This window comes from Daktulosphaira vitifoliae, unplaced genomic scaffold (assembly GCF_025091365.1).
Source record: "Daktulosphaira vitifoliae isolate Bord-2020 unplaced genomic scaffold, ASM2509136v1 Scaffold_3, whole genome shotgun sequence".
Classification (NCBI taxonomy): Eukaryota; Metazoa; Arthropoda; class Insecta; order Hemiptera; family Phylloxeridae; genus Daktulosphaira; species Daktulosphaira vitifoliae.
Genome location: NW_026099574.1, coordinates 24,729,021 through 24,746,996, shown reverse-complemented (window position 1 = coordinate 24,746,996; position 17,976 = coordinate 24,729,021). Strand labels below are relative to the sequence as shown.

At 23.2% G+C, this 17,976-nt stretch overlaps 1 protein-coding gene and 1 long non-coding RNA gene across 6 annotated transcripts; both read left to right on the top strand.

The window, feature by feature from the left end:
- Positions 1-560: 560 nt before the first annotated feature.
- On the top strand, positions 561-8,855 carry LOC126901233 (protein scarlet-like). Of its 5 annotated transcripts, XM_050677590.1 has the most exons (15): positions 563-743; positions 1,306-1,516; positions 4,302-4,350; positions 4,417-4,466; positions 4,525-4,658; positions 4,724-4,844; positions 4,929-5,115; positions 5,182-5,341; positions 5,411-5,442; positions 5,643-5,748; positions 6,298-6,522; positions 6,580-6,703; positions 6,775-6,880; positions 6,945-7,045; positions 8,414-8,855. In XM_050677590.1, the coding sequence occupies exons 1-15, from the start codon at positions 735-737 to the stop codon at positions 8,584-8,586; spliced, it is 1,788 nt and encodes a 595-aa protein (XP_050533547.1). In that variant the 5' UTR covers positions 563-734; the 3' UTR covers positions 8,587-8,855. The 5 variants fall into 5 exon arrangements, with proteins under 5 accessions (XP_050533548.1, XP_050533547.1, XP_050533546.1 ...); XM_050677591.1 differs by having other exon boundaries at positions 561-743; positions 4,724-5,115; positions 6,945-7,055; positions 8,414-8,584; XM_050677589.1 differs by having other exon boundaries at positions 4,724-5,115; positions 8,414-8,854.
- A 6,107-nt stretch (positions 8,856-14,962) lies between these two features.
- On the top strand, positions 14,963-17,836 carry LOC126901405 (uncharacterized). Its single transcript, XR_007703041.1, has 3 exons — positions 14,963-15,129; positions 16,891-17,001; positions 17,777-17,836. It is a non-coding gene; the product is annotated as an uncharacterized LOC126901405 (long non-coding RNA).
- The last annotated feature ends 140 nt before the right edge of the window (positions 17,837-17,976 follow it).

Here is a 17,976-nt window from a genome sequence, read left to right as displayed (position 1 = left end):
TCATTTGAGGAAACATAATTTTTTTGAAAATAAATTAAAGTCAGTTTTGAAAATTTCTTAAAAATTATCAATTTTTTTCTAAAGTTTGCTATTATTAATAATTTATTACAATAAATTCAAATTAGGCTACTATTGACTATTATTTAATAAAAATTGTATTATATATATTCAAAATAAGTTAACAGTCGTCCAAAATTAATCAATAATCAAATAGTTTTCTTAAGACACGGAAATTAATTTATTAAAATTTTATAAATTGTGATATTTAACTTAAGTAAGATTTCTCTAAATATCAAATAATATAAATTTAAGAGAAAATAATCTTATAATTTTATAGTTCACGAGGAGTACAAATAATATTACTATTACTTTTTACAAATTAAAATTTTTTTGAAAAAAATACATTTTTCATCTGTTTTTATTTTAGTTCTAGGTACATAATTGAATTTAGTTTGTATTCATCAATTTTCGCATGAATTTTACACACAATAATAAATAAACATTATCGTACATTTTATTACATGTATATGTGATTAGAAAATTATAAAAGTTTCCATTGTTAATATTCATAGTGCAAACGATCATCGTTTATATTAGTTCAGTCACAACTAATCTACTGACACGGTTCTTATGCTCGTAATTATTTTGTTTAAAAATCAAGACAATAAAAATAAAATTCTTGAATTAACCGAATGTTTTTTATTTATAATAACCAACCCAACTAGCAGTTTATCATGACACCGGTAACTAACAAATTTTTTAAAGAATAATTTCATAATTGTGATAAACAATAATAAAAAAAAAACCAAAAAGGTATCCTTACTACGTCAGCTCTTTGAAAAACAACACTGTTACTTTCATTATAATAATTTAATATTTTTTTATTGAAAAATGTAAGCGATTTGATAAAAATTATTTTTAAAAATTATAGTGTTAGTTTTATATTGATGAATGTAAATTTTTGTTTAAGGACATTTTAATCAATATAACATTATTTTGATTTATTACATTTTTAATTTTCACAAAATATAAGTAAGAGTGAAAAATAATTCTTTTATTTTGATCATTAAAAGTTTTACATTTATAGAGTATTTATCAATAGGTTTATATCTTCAGATAAATAACAAATTTTATAGATCAAAAACTCATCTAATTAAATTTTTTATCTATTTAATCTGATAATCTTTTTGAAATTTGTGAAATATTTCGATTTTTCGAAAAATAAACGATTTAATATTTATCAATAAAATTTCGAAAAAACATGATTAAAAATATTTTTTTAATCATTATTGAAACTTTTAACAGAAAAAAACTTTGGACTTACGATATAATGCTATGTGGAATGAATGGAATGGAAAGGCTGAGGAATTTCAAAATTTTAATTTTGAACCTCAAGTACTCCAGCATTACAGCCGTATGGTTTTATCGTGGAAACGGATAAATGTTTATTCTGCAAAAAACGTTTTTAGATTTATCAAACCTACAAAAACTACATTTAAACATATACTATGCAATAGTGAGTTCTTTGTATTAAAATTTTTGTTATTAAAGAAGTTATGATTGATAAAGGTATCAGGTAACCATTTTAAAGCTACTTTAAAATGAACACCCACTAAGAAAAGTCAGATAATTATTAACCCTCACTGATATATTAGATAAATGCGAAAAAAATTCAAAAAGCCTCAGTTATAAAATGAAAATAAATTCAGACGAATATTTACTTTACCCCAACTCCAATTTATTGTTTGGCTTATCCCGTTCGTAATACTTATCACCACGACTTAAGTTATTTTTTGTAGTTATGTCTGAGTTATAAGCAACATCAATGGATTATATTTCATTTATTTAATAATAACCACTATTTTAAATTTAATGTTTATAAAATATAAAAATGTTTGTACAAACTTTAATTAACTATAATAATAATATTAACTTTTATTTAAATAACTAATTAAAAAATTATTATCACATTCTCCTATTTCATCATCCATACAATAGCATAAAATTTATTAAGAATTTTTGTTTAGGAACTTCGAAAATTATGTTGATGTAAGTTAATTGTATTCATATCTGAATATTTAATTTTTCTGTTCATTTTTTTATTAATTAATTACATTTTCATTAATTAAAAATAAGTATTCTTAATCTTTTTTAATAAATATCACGTCACGTTTGTATCTCTCGGCGAGAGTGTTATTAATGATGATTCATTTTATAATAAATATCAAAATATTAAATGAAAATATACACAACAGTTTATATCGTACACAGTCCGTATAATTAACTTTCAAATCTATCTGAATTTGGCATAATAATGATTTTACTATTATTTTTTAGGTATAATTTTTTTTAAGCTATCATAAATATAAACATATAAAGTAAATTAAATTAATTCAAAGTATAAAGGCTCATAAAAATCGTCAATAATACTCAAAAATCTAAAAAAAAAAAAACTCAACAAAAAACTAATCATACCCGTGTATACAAAATCATTAATTGTTAAACAATTTTAGTGATCCCTAAGGTAAGAAACTTCATTAAAAAACCATCATTACATAATTAAATATCAATATCATATATAAATTTGACGTAATTCATTAAATTTGCACTTTGAAATTCTCAATTGTATATATATAAAATTGTGTTCAAAAGTCAAATGAAAATTTATTATATTACTTATGAATAGAAATATATTTATATAAAATTTAAAATAAACTAAAATAGTTTTTTTCAGTAATTGAAATCTTTTAATAAGTTTACATAGATAAATTTCAATTAAATACGCATGTGTAAATAAAAAATTATTTCAATAAACATATACTTGTAAATAACGCATATCTGTTTATCAATCTAAAAAGTTCATTAACATATTAACATATTAAAAATAAAATATATACATTTCAATTGTAGTATAGATGTAAGAATACTAAACTATTTGTTTTTTTTGGCTTCTAATAAATAATAATTTAATATAAAATAATTAACAATCTAAAAAATCACAAAATTACTTTATTTTCTTTAAATCATAGTTGTTTTGATAAACTATGATCAAACTTTTTTAGCAGCAAATAATTTAATTTTTATTTCGTGTATTTGATTAAAAAATAAAAACAAAAATTATTTTGCTCAAATAATCGAAAATTAAATATGGGTTTCGTGGACTTTAAAACTAAGTCATTTGTTGATATCGATAACTCAATGATTGTTGAAAAGACAACGTTAGTAATGTCAAATAATCAACAAAAATTAAATGCGCCATTATGTCATTTGGAACACGTAACTGATATCTGTTCACTGGCCAACATATTTAACATTGTTTTCTTTTCTAGATTTTATTCTTAAGTTAAATAGTTAAATAAAAATAGTTCCTTATATTGCATTCATCATTCATAATTCAATAACAAAGCTTAATAATTATTGTTAGTGTTGTTGTAGCATTATAAAAGAAGTTAATATAAGTTTAGTTGTGTTTATAGGCGATACAAATATCTTCATTTGATTGCACAAATACGTAGTTTAACTCGGAAATAAATTCATAAGTAAACTTAAGAGTTAATCATCCAAAATTTACTATAATGAAAATGTTGTCAAGTTTACTTTTGCAATTAATAAATGTATTATATTTGTTCATTAATAAATTCACTATAATCAGACTTTGACTAAATTTCAACCACATAATAAGAAGCGATTTGCAAACAAACACCACATTATCCACAAAAAAATGAACTTAATAAAAATTGTCTTTCTAAAGAATTTAAAATAATTAACCCAGGTAAAGTAGTTGTTGAGTTATATTAAGTTATTATCAGAGGAAGAGTTTTGAATCACTTTTATAACGCTTATTTTTAATTAAATATTTTTTCAATTATCACAGTTACACACTAAATTAAAAAAAAATAGATTTGTAAGATTCTGTTTTCACTACACACTTGAGTACAAAGACATTTGATTAAGCCTATAATTGATTGACTATGTTTTTTATAGCTTAAATAATAGTAAATTTAATAAAAATAACCAATTTTTATTATTGTTATATTTAAATTCCACTAAACTAGCATACTTCTTTATAATACTAATAATTTATATTTTTTATACAAAAAACTAAATAAATGTTTTCTTTGTGTTTTAAACGTTAAATAATTTGTAAAACTGTAACCTAATATATAAAATTATTCCCAAATAATTATTATTTAAAATTTTTATTAGTTCTTGTATAATTGCATCGCCTTTAAATTAATAATTATTACTTTACTTATTTGATTTTGAAATTATTTAAAATTTATTACCTCAATGTATTTCAGTCAGTGGTAATGTAGAAAGTGGAAATCTTTTAGGAATCATGGGGCCAAGGTAACAGCAATAATATTTTATCATTATATTCTCATAATATTTATCATTCACAATTTTAATTTTTAGCGGTTCAGGAAAGACAACGCTAATGGCTACTATAAGTCATAGAACTAAAGGTATATAATATAATTTAGTAATCATAGTATTAATAGCAATTAATTCGATATATTTCAGCAAATTTTGAGGGTGAACTTTTTCTCAATGGAAAACCTGTGTCTGAAAAAGTACTAATACAAATATCAGGATTTGTTCCACAACAAGATATACATTTCGAACATTTAACTGCATTGGAACATTTGACATTTATGGTCAGAATAAGTACTATATTATTCATTTAACAAGTTTGTTGGTATTTTAAAAGACTGATTTACAGGCCAAATTAAAAATGGACCGTACTACAAGCAATGAAAAGTTAAAAGACCGTATAGACCATTTAGTTACTACGATAGGAATGAATAATTTTTTAAACACCAAATTGATGTACTTGTCAGGAGGTGAGGGTAAAAAAGTAGCTTTATGCGTGGAACTGTTAAACGACCCTCCTATTTTATTTTGCGACGAAATCACGACGGGTTTAGATAGTTACTCAGCTGCTCATATTGTAAACATCCTCAAGAGCATAGCAAGGACAGGAAAAATTGTCGTTTGTACTATCCACCAACCTGCGTCTGGTGTTTTCGATTTGTTTGATGACATTGTACTGCTTACACACGGGCGACTGGCCTACCAAGGCCCAGTATCTTTTGTAAATCAATTTTTTGAAAAGTAGAAATATTTTACTTCGACTTGATCTATCGATTGTACAATTTCTTTTACTATCGACTTTTTTAGATTCGATTATGCATGTCCTGACATGTTCAATAAAGCGGATTATGTTATATCAATTTTAAACTCGGACGAGAAATTAACAAAATGTAATATTGACAAAATGTGCAAAATGTCCTCCAGCGATGAACAAATAGATAGCAATTACCATTCGTTTAACAATAGTGTAAGAACGATTTTCATAAAAACTAAAATTTTCAACCTCGTCCGTAACTAAATTATTTGAAAATTATAGGCACAACTGGAGTATGAGCATCTTTTGAATACGCAAGTATAATATTAGTATGGCACATTATACTTTTTCACATTAATTCAATGTAGCAATAAAATTTTAATTTATCATTGTAAAATTTATAGTTGAACTATCGTTTTTTTTTTAACATACAATTTTATATTTAATATATTATTCAAAATATTATGCTATGTACATTCATGAATATCTGTAAAATCAATTTTTTGCTTTATAGTAAAAAGCCACTTTGGATAACACAGCTCAAACTTGTCTTTATACGATCTTCTAAATCTTTTGTTAGAGACTACAAAAATCATGGACTAGAATTATTAACAATATTGGTAAGTACCGAGAACAATAGAATTAATTTTAATCGAAATATAGTATAATTATTTGTTTGTAATAATTAACTATAGTAATTATTTGTATAGATAAGTACTCGTGGCGTATTAATAATACTTAGTCATTTTAGGTACACTTGATTATCAATGATGAGTAATATGACGTGCTATACGATAGTACACAACAACCTTAGCATACATTTTGTTGTAATCGAAATGTGATTGTGGTTTTAAATTATTAAATGTAAATTTAAAAATAAATGGTGTAATGTATAGCACACATAGTCATCTGTGTAATAATAGACATATGTTTTGATATTTGTATTTAGTTTTTAACGCGAAATTACAAACATTGCATATCGATAACATATTTTTGATAAAAATTCTGTAATAAAATTCATATATTAATGAACTTTGACACAATTTTTTTTAAACAAAATTAAAAAAAAAAAAATTTTTGTTGTAAGAAAATGTAACTACAAATTTAAAATAATATTAAAAATAGCATAATCGTTATTTAATTTAAAATATTTAAAAAAAAAAAAACAGTTTTTGGGTCTTGTTATTGCAACACCATATGGAAATTTAATGTTCGATACGAGTGCTGTACAAAACTGGCAAGGATTTTGGTTCAGTTTCACCATTAACTCTATGTTCCAATTTTGTTATTCCTCAATCATAACTTACCATAAAGAATTTCCTATAATACACCGCGAAGTCAGTAACAAAATTTATTACTTGAGCGCTTTCTACGTTTCAGAAGTTCTCATTTCAGTAAGTATAATAAATACTAAGTTTTCATAGAGTACATTAAATGTTTTTTTTATTAAGTTACTGTGGACAACTTTTGAAGTATTTGTTCTCATTTTTATATCATTTCACATAGTGGGTGTCGGTTTTAAGTTTCTTCGAGTAATGACTTTCTTGATCATCATGTTGACTTGTAGAACATATGGTAATTTTTTTTCTTTAAATTTACGATTGAATTCATTTATGACACTTGAAACTATAATTATATTTTTTAAGGAAGTGTATTATCCGCCTATTTCGAAAGGATAGAAACAATAATTATGTTCTCATTGCTATATGATTACTTGACAGTATCCCTCAGTGGCGCATACATTTCTTTTAGGTAAGATAAAAATTATTTATATAATATTGATAAATGAAAAATACATGGAAAATTATCATTTCAGTTCCATACCACCATTACTAAACTGCTTCAAGAATTTTTCTTTATTTTTCCTTGGTTGTGAAGCTTTATCTATTTTACACTGGCAAGAAATACCTTTTATTCGTATGTTCAAGTAATATCAAATCATATACATTTATTCTCTGAATAGGCTTTGTTATTAATACAACGTAAAATATGTCATTAAAATATATAATTTGTTGGTGGCTGTGGTTTGAATTGTTGAATTTAATAGAAGGGTAATAATTTTAAGGATTTAGATTACACTTAGTGTTTTATTCAATCTTAATACGTTTGGGTTTTGAATATGGTCAGTTGTGTGAAATATAATCCAAACTGGTCTTATCGATAAATTAGAAGAAATCCAAAGAACATTTTTACCATTTTGGCACATACAATTAATATAAGTGGAAATCTATTGTTGACATTGAACATTACTGTAACCTGAACTCGTTAAAAAATTGACGTTTATACATGGATATACTTTATTTTTATTTAAATTTTAAATGGTTTGGTTGATAGTCCGAATCTTTTGTGTGAGTATACCAATAATCTCACTCGATACTATACTCGGCACAATAATGTTATTTCTGTTCAACATCAGTCAAAACATTATGTTTTAAATAGCTCTATATATCACATGTTAAATTTATGTAATAAATTGTGTTAATTTTAATTTTTTTTGTTGATAGTTTCTGGAAATTAAAATTAAGTGTCTTAAATGTAATGTGATTGTTAAAATTGTATACATTCTATAGTTCATTTGTACTCTTTTTATCACTACAGGATGTTACTTTTTCTAAATAAAAATTACAGATATTGAATTATTAATAATTATTTGCTATTACAAAATAATTATCTTACGAATTAACGGATTCAATCAGTGTCAATCCAGATTTCCTAATTTAAACACAAAAATCCGCTAATCTATGTTCTTTCTTGTAATCAAGGTTGGGTTAAAAAAATCTGTGAAAAACATAAATAAACAATTTAAAACTCCCTATAAGACCAATGTAAATTTTGACATTTTTGGTAATTTAAACAAAAATGTGTTTAAAACGTAACTTTTGTGCTTGTAACACAATACCAGAAAATTCTCGTAAATTATTAAGAAAATGGTGGTGTCAAGACTTGCTGAATTTTTTTAAAATAATTAATCACTAATATACTCCAATATTTTATAGCTTGCAAGCCAACCTCCTACTCTACTGTTTATACTAACTCTGTAAATATTGCAAAAATAAATAATGTACATCATGACTTATTATTGTTTTTATGCTTAAATACTTCCACTGGGAGGTTTCTTTAAACTGTTATACGGAAATATGATTACTATAATTCAGAAATTATGCTTATTGTTAAATAATAATTTTTTAAATATATATTATTAAAAAAATTACTAATAAGAAGATCAATCTTTTTAGCAAACACAAGGGATTTATTAATTTTTAATTTTGATTTATTTATGTTTAGCATGTTTCAAAGACGATTGTTTACGTAACGGAAAAGAAGTTTTATTGAGTTATGGATATAATATTCACCGATTTGAATTGGATCTCATCATACTTCTATTATTTTACTTAAGTTTTAACGTACTTGGTTATTATGGCGTATTATTAAGGGCTAAAAAGCAGCCAGCTTATTAGAGACAATTTTAATTAACCACTCCAACTTCACAATACAAATAGAAATCTCTAATATATTAGTTTTTAATTGAAATTTAAGAGTCTTTTCAGATCATATGTTTATATTTAAATAATATATTTAAGTATAATTTATGTTGCGACAATATATTTTGATATTACATTGTTAAAACATTGTAGTTTTTGTTTCGAGTATCTTGATCAATCATTTTACAATAATTGAGATAACGTGACATCAAAACTTTATAATATATCTAACATATTTTATTTAAAAATTAAATTTAAATTACTTCAGTTACCTTTATACTTAACACATTTGTAAATAGTAATATAATTCGTATTTATTATTACCTATGTTGTTTATTGTATCATTTTATACTAAATCTATTTTATAATAAATTATATATCATAATATTATACTGATGATAATTATTACTGATGATATTCAGTAATTATTTAATAAATACATAAATAAAAAACAATTTCTCAATTTATACGTTTTCTTTGACTATAGCTAAGCATTAACATGACTTATATATCATGATTAAAATTATTCTATATGAGGACAATACTCACATTTAATTAAAATTAAGTATAAACACTAAATAGATGAGAAGAGACACGATGAGATATTTAGTTTTCAAAATGCTCTATTTTATGTTTAATATTTATAAATATTAAAAAATATTTCTGTACTTTGGGTCCCGAACGATCTATCCACAAAAAAGGAAAAAAAATTCTATTTAACAATAACTATTGTAGAAAAACTAAGTATGTTGGTAATATCTTCTGAGTTATGCTATAAAAAAAACTCACATTCTACTGAAGTAAACCTAAATCATGTAGCTAACATATTTAAAAACTCTATAGTACAAGATTTTCTTCCTTTTATATATATATTTAAAATTTTTTTATTTCAATGCATTTTCAATACCATTCGGCACACATTTTTTGAAATGAATGAAAATAATTAAAAAAATGGCTAGCAACTTCGAATTTAAAATTTCAATTATATTTAAGTTCAATGGAAAAAAAAGTAGCACAGTGTGGACATGGCAAGGATGAGACAAGTATAGATGATATCTGAAAGTGATTAAAATCACTATCATAAGAAACGCTTCGATACAAAGATAGTGTTTAATTCTAAGAAATCGGTAATTTATTCCAAAAGCAACATCAACTTCTATTTTTTTAATTGTATCCTAATAAATGGTTCTTTGATTTAAAAGTATAATATATGAATATATACTAATTATAGTAATTAAATTTAGTATGAAATTGATATTCAATAATTTAATATTATAATTTATACAGCGAAATTATAAAAATAATAAACTAATTGTATATTTAATTACTTTTAACGCGTATAACAACTTAAAGGGTTAAATTATTTTTTATACTTATAAATAAATATTTATACAATAGACTACAAGAAATGTTTAGCAAAACAAAAATATACTTTTCTCAATCAACTTTTCGCGTTGTTTTGAAATCTGCAGTTTGACTTTTTCTATTACTTCTAATTTTTGATATTATTACTAACTAGTAAAAAATGAGTATTTATTTATAAAAAAAAATATTAAAACAAAAAAAAATAATTTTCAAATTATTACTGATTTTGATTTTTAAAATGTTAAAAATAATCAAAATGACATTTTTAACCTATTTTTTTAATCTTTTAAAGTCCATTTTTATAAAAGGTTATAATACAAAAAGTTGAATTTCTTACCATAATTTTAGTTTAACTTTGCAAGTTTGAAATTGATATCATTAATTAGAAAATTTTATGAGAATTATAAAAATGTTATGCATTCATATGTGGTCAGGAAATTTTATAATTATTATTTACAGTAAATTTATAAGAAAAGATCAACATTTTTTTGCATTTTAATCATAATAGATCACATAAATATGAATCATAGTAATAATTTCTAAATAATTTTTAGCGTTTAAAAAGATTTTAAAAATAAAATAATTCGTTTATTAGATTTACTTTAACTAAAAAAACAATCAAAATGTTAAAAAATATACTCAATTAAGCGTATTATAGACGTTGAATATTATTGTAAAAATTCATTGTTAAATTCAAGTGAAAGTAAAAATCATTTTTTTTAGAAATGATTGATATAGCATCATGTTAACAAAAAATTTAGAATACTATAGACAATTAGTAAAATACAAGTATAGTTAAAAAATTAATATATTACAAAGTAAAATGATTTAATTTTGTAGTTGAAACCTATTATTACATTAAGTATGATACATTAAGTAACAATAAGAGAGCTGAGAAAATGAATGTCATCCACAAAAAAACCATATAGTAAAATAACGAAATTTCAAATTAATTTTTCTCGACATAACAGAAGAAAAAAAATTAAACAGGGTTATCTTTTATGCTATTTCAATTAGATTTTAATTATATTTATGAAAATTAGTGTAGTCACCTTGTAAGATATTTTAAAATAAAATAAAATATAAAATCAAGAATTTTAACACAAAAATAGCATATTTTTGAAAACGGTAGCCATTTTCACCATGAAGATAACGTAAAATTCGATTTTTTTTTTTTTCAAATTAAAATGTATTAATTAATGTTTCATATAAAATATATATAAAAATGTCAGTTTTTTTGGAACATTTTCAAAAGTTTTGTTAATTGTTTGTGGAAAAGTTATAATTTTGAATCCCTCTCTGTAAAGAGTCACATTTTCATTAAAAAATATAACAAATGATAGGTAAATACCTAATATAACGATAAAAAAAAAATTGTTTCTATTCATCCGTTTTTCAAAAAGTTTTAAGTAAAAAAATTTGAAAAAATGTTGAAATTAACAATTTTTAAATTTGTAATTTTTTTCAATTTTTGAGAGTACTGTATTCGATTTGTTACAATTTGTGTCTATTGACATATTATTCATTAAAATCGGTCCAGTGAGAGCTGAGCATAAGTGGTTACAGACACACAAAAAAACATATCATAGTAACATTAACTCATTCTCTGCTAAAAATAATGATTTTTATTTATAATAGTTTTCTTAAAAATTATTATTTGAGTTTGATTGTAATTAAGTGTATTATTTTAATAATAACATTCTAAAACTTACAGCAACAAGGAGTCATAGCCTTAAACAGTACCTTACTGATTACTTGCAGCTTGGTTATTTTAAACATTTATTACATTCAACCAAGATATTAAGAGATCGAATTTTAAAATATTGTTATACACAGTGTTTGATTTCAGTTTAGACACTTATTATCTCAAAAACTATGACAAATTTATATTTTTGTAAAAAAAAAAATTATTAGGATCAGAAAACTGTATAACATTATATTCTCAAATCATTATTTTTACACCTCATTGGGTATAAAAATCTCGAATAAATTTTTTTTTGAATGGAAACCCCTATTTTTGACTAGATAAAATAATAGACAAAATATGACAAAAATTTTGTTTTTATAATATTTTTGTCCAATAAAATATTATAAATTTTTTTCTTTAAATACAAATTATTACTTTATAATAAAACGCAAACGGTTGATTTAATAAAAAATAAATCTAAAGAAAAAAATTATATAATAAATATTGATCACTTATGTCTACTATTATTCAAAATTAAAATTATATAAAGAATATTAATTTTAAATGTTTAACTCAAAAAACCACAAAAATCACTAAGGAAATTCTCGGATACGCATTTCCTGAACGAATTATCATTATCAATGCTAAACGCAAACTGACACCCCCCCTGATAATACCTCTTTATACCCATAGTGAACTTATCACCTAGAGACCTTATCACTAAGTAATATTATCAGTTTTTGCCAGTTTACACAAATTTTACCACTTTTTCTAAGCTATCAACAAACCGATTTCTTTCAACGATAAGTCAAAGATATCAAATCGTATCTAGTCAAAGATGTTACTCTCAAAAATTAAATAAATTTCCCTCGTTTCCTGTAAATGGGGGAAATCTCCAAAAAAATTACAAATTTAAAAATCGCTAATTTTTTCAATTTTTTTACTTAAAACTGCCATAACTTTTTTAAAAATTATCAAATCAATATAATTTTTTTTTTATAAATGCATGATGTCTTTACTTATCAATTAGTATATTTTTTTTTATATTGGACCCTTTACCTACCCATAGGAGAGGATTAAAAATGACAACTTATTTACAAAAACTTTTTCAATTTAACTTTTGAAAGTGTTCCAGAAAGTCTGACACTTTTATATATACATTAAATTAAAGCTAATGTAATCTACTTTATTATGTAAAAAAAAAATTTCGGACTTCATTTTGTCTTCACGGTGACGAAATATTAACCCAATTATTTAAAATTAATAATCTGAGTAAAGAATGATAAAGCAATAGATCATATAATTATATTTATATTTAAATTTTATTTGTTACTGACTAGTTCGTACCTTATACATAATCACATTACATGGTATTCGTGAGATGGCCACCGCCTCTTCGTTGCCTCAGTGTATTATTTCAGGTACTTACAAGTTAGATCATTTGTAATATCTCTATAGAGAAACTTTAATGATTTCTTTTTATATCTACTTGTCTTTATTGTTCTAAACCCTCGGACTCTACAACCCCGATAGAATCTCGTTGCTCCTGAATTGACCAAATCCCCAAACATCCAACATTGGTCAATATATATACAACCATCACCTAGCCTTCATCTTTTTTGCTTAATTTTTGTATTACTACAATTCTTAGATAAAGTTAAAGTCATTTTTCATTATTTGTTTTTTTTTTTTATAGTTTTCAACGAATTTTACATAATACATAAGCTAATATAATACAATTAATGATTAATGTAATTAAAATAAATAAAATTTATTTTGGTTTATCAACGATGAAATTAACTTACCAGAAATGTTTAAAATATTCAGATTTCTCAAAGCTATAAATATTTGTTCAAATTTTACTGTAGTATTGTATTATCTTAATTATGCTTATTAGTGAAAAAATTTAATACACAAAATACGTGTATTAAATAAGTTATATACATCATTGCTATAAAAATTAGAGAAAATGTGAAAATTCGACACATATTTTTGTGTTAAAATTTAATATTTTTTTAGTTTCCAGATTCCTTTATTTAAAAAATGTTTTCAGAAGGCGTGATTTCTAATTTAAATATTACCATAAGCAAAAATAAGGTAAATTTCTAAAAAAAAATAAAATGAAAAATATCCAATTTGTTCAATATTATTTAAATTTTAACGCCATAAATTTTCTAACGAATAGAAAATTTCAAACAATTTAGAAGAATTTTTAAAAAACCTCAATTAATAAAAATATGTTAATATTATAAAATCAAAAAAGTAAATAAAATTGAGTGGTTACAAAAAAACATAATATTTGTGATATCTATAGTTACTACGACAAAAAATACACAATTATAATAGTTTATTTCAGTTATTAATAATTTAATAAAATTTAGAAAAAAAAATATCTTTAATACAATTAATTTAATTTTTTTTTTTTTGTAATATTAAGTTTAAATTCGTCCGCGATAAACCGTTACTTTATAGAGAAGACTATTTTCATCAACATCCATAATTATAAGATGAAACAATTCTTTAAGTAAAATTTCAATCAGGTACTTATAGTCTTTTGATTAATTAATATAAAATTAAAAACTTAGTGATTTGTGTTAACTACTTTGATTTAACATACTTAAAAGTGTTTTAAATAATTTTAGGTAATTGAAAGTTTTTCTTTTTTTTTTACAACTTTTACTTTTGTACTAAAGGGTTCTCTCAAATAAACGATTTAGCAACAATCTCATTCTAAAATATTTCTTAATTTGGTGACATAATCGAAAGCACATCATAGTATAGCAATTAGTACTTAAAAATATTTAAGTAACCAAGTATTATTTTGACTTTATTTATCGAAAACATTAAACACCGTGATCATGTAAAATATACCCGAGTAGCATTATTTTGGTTCACGGTCGGTTGACCCACGAGTGCTGGGAGAGTTCAATAATGAACCGTGTAATTTTTATAAGTTCCAGGAAAGTTCAGAGTTCAATAAATAACCGAACAATTTTTAGTAAGTGCTGGGACCGTTCAATGTTCAAAATAATCGTACGGATTCATCAAAGTTCTTTCATTATAATAAAAGAATCGTTATAACGGTTATAGCCATTCAAATAGTTTTATTCACTTATATTGTTATTAGACATATTATCCCTTGATTAGCACATTAATAAAAAAACTTTAAAATAATAGTTATAAATTATTTTCATTGAGACTATAGCGCAAATTTAAGGTACGAACTTTTGGCGGGATAACCAGACGTGTCAGTAACTGTTGACCAACAGCTTTAGTTCGCGCGATTTTTATTTGTTATTTAATTTTTACTGTGATATTTTTTCAAATCATCAACGATCGTTTTACTCTCTTTACAAATTATGTTTTGAGACATTCGCCATTTTCACAGCGACTAGATAACTTGTCAAGACTGCTCTTTTTCCCTGTTCACTCTCACATATATATTTAACTGAAAAGTTCAATAAAATGTAAGTACATTTAATTTAAATTTAGGACTAAAATAATAAATAGTTATATTAATTAATTTTAATAATAGCATATATTATTTTTTTAAAAGATAATCATACATTTTAGTAACTACATTTATTGTAATTGTAATAGATACAAGTGGTAAATTATATATTAATTTTTCACATTTTGTATTATGATTAATTATAATTATAATACAAAATTATTTATTTTAATAAAGTACTATCGTTAGTTATGTTATTATGAAGTTATTAACGGATACCTCAAGATTTTCCATGAGCTTAAAATGTTGAACATTTTTAATCATATAACATTGCCGTTATCATCATATCCTAAGCCTTTATCCCAACTATTTAGGGTCAGCTCTAGCTTATTTTAGATCTTCTTATTTATTGATACATTTGATACAAATTACTTCTGTATTTTAATATTTAAAATGGTGCATTTTATATATTTCTCAAAATTGTATACATTGAAATACCATCTCTTAAAAAACTGTTGATTTTTAATGAAAATCCCTCTATTGTACTACTCAATAATTTAAATTTATCAAACATTTTANTCTCTATCGTACTACTCAATAATTTAAATTTATCAAACATTTTAAGTTAAAAAGAATTGCATCTATTTGAATGAAAATTATATTTCAATAATTCAAATTTTAAATAAATGAAAAGTATAAAGTTTAAGGTTTTCACCGTTTAACAATTAACAGGGTTTTACATTAAACAAGATTTTCATCACTCATTTTTGTAATTATTTGTAACCTACAAATCAACCTATAAAAGGCACATTTTAATCTATGAGGGACAGGCTTACATGTAGCCTAAGTAATTTTAAGATATAAATAAAACTATTCACAGTAGTTTCCCAAAACAAAATCTATATACCTAGGTTGTCTAAAATACCCAATATCCAAAATACAATTATTTTATAACTTAAATAATAACCAAAATAAAATACTTCTTATGAAATATTATGTTAATTTTACTTCACTATATCAAATTGTTATAATAAATAAATGTTGATGGATATCATGCTTTTTTAATTTCCAATATTTAAAAAATATGTCTTTTTTATAAGTATAATAAATATTTTACAAAGCATAGCCATGTACTTGATCAAACATTTGAATACTGTAACACTAAAAGGTTAATTTCTGTATAGTTTATTAACTGAACTTTATGTNATATAGTTTATTAACTGAAATTTATGTGTTGGCGCTTAATTGTAAATTGATATAACTCAATAAACATTTTTGAACATTGAGTTCATATTAACCGGAAGTTCAATAACTAATAATAATTTATCATTTACACAAAAATATTTGAACTCCCTATATTCTTTCTTCTCCAGAAATCTGAATAAATATCTATTGACATTTATGAAATAACTTTAAAACTTTATACTCTATTGTATTAAAATATTTTTATTTGAAATAATAAAAAATAAAAAATGTAGTATATTTACTATTATATAATAGTAAATTATAAAATTTTTTATACCCAAAGCATAGTTGTTAATTATTTTTTTATAGGTATATTATTTTAAATAAAATTATTCTTTGGGAGCATGTTTTATTTAACTTGAAAGGTTGTTCTATTGAAGTATTTTTATCTTCACTTCTTATTTATATTATTTGGGATACAATTACTAGAGCCTATATTAATACTGGTAAGATACCAACTATTTTAATAATGATTGAACTATAATTATAACATTGTATATCCTAAAAAATAATAATAATATTATTATTTTAGTGCATATACGAGGAGAACAGCATTTGATTTTTGTATGACAAGAGAAATGGCCGCAAATTTTAGTTTTTGTGACAACATCATCAAGCTTTTAATAAGCTTCACATTTTTTAGGTAATTCGTGGTATGAACATTAAACTGTAATAAAAATGCAAATTGAATATGTTAATATATTGGTAGCGCGTTAGTAAATCAAACTAAATCTGGAAGACTAATTTTGAAACTATAAAGAAAAAATAATTTTTTGATTTATACTACATTTTTCATAGAAAAACTTACTTGAATGATTTTGGGGTGTCGTGTGTACAGATCACGCTATGTTGGTTAAAATGCTGTCATTGAAGAAGCCATAAGGTTTCAAACAATATGAATATTGTTGGTGTAAATCCCAATCAGACTTACTCCTTTTTATTACAGAGAAAAAATACTGGTTATATCATAGTATAATTAGTATTTTTATTCTTTTCTAAATAGCAGTTAAAAAATGTATAAAAAGAAATGAAGATGATGCTACAACCTGTATACAGGAGTGATCCTAGTAGTAAATTTTATGGGGGTGTGAAGTGAATATTGCCGACAAAGTACTTTCATGGATACAAAATTCTACAATTTATTTTAAAAATTCCGTCTTATGATTTTAATAAACTTTGGGGGATATGACATCCCCACACTTTTCTATGAAATAGTCCCTTCTATACAACATGTTTTGCCTGTGCTCCGTCCATCTGTTGTATAGATATACTATGTTCAATAAATAAAGGGAAACAAGCCAATTGTTACGAACAATGGGAACCCTTATCCTTAATTTTTGAATCCTTGTATGTTCTATACAAATATATTTACTAGTTATCATGTATGTACTAATGTTTGATTATTTTTTATTTTTTAGATGCTATGTCTGGCCAAATCATAATACCTAAACACGAAAGAACATTTAACAAAATAATAGCTAATATTTTAAAGCATTCTGGTAATAAAGCAATAAAATCCTTTTTTTTTTTTATTATTCAATCAACATTTTATCTTTTTGTAAATGATTTTTAAAATTGATTTACTTAGAATATTTCAGTTTTTTTATTAATAGTGAAA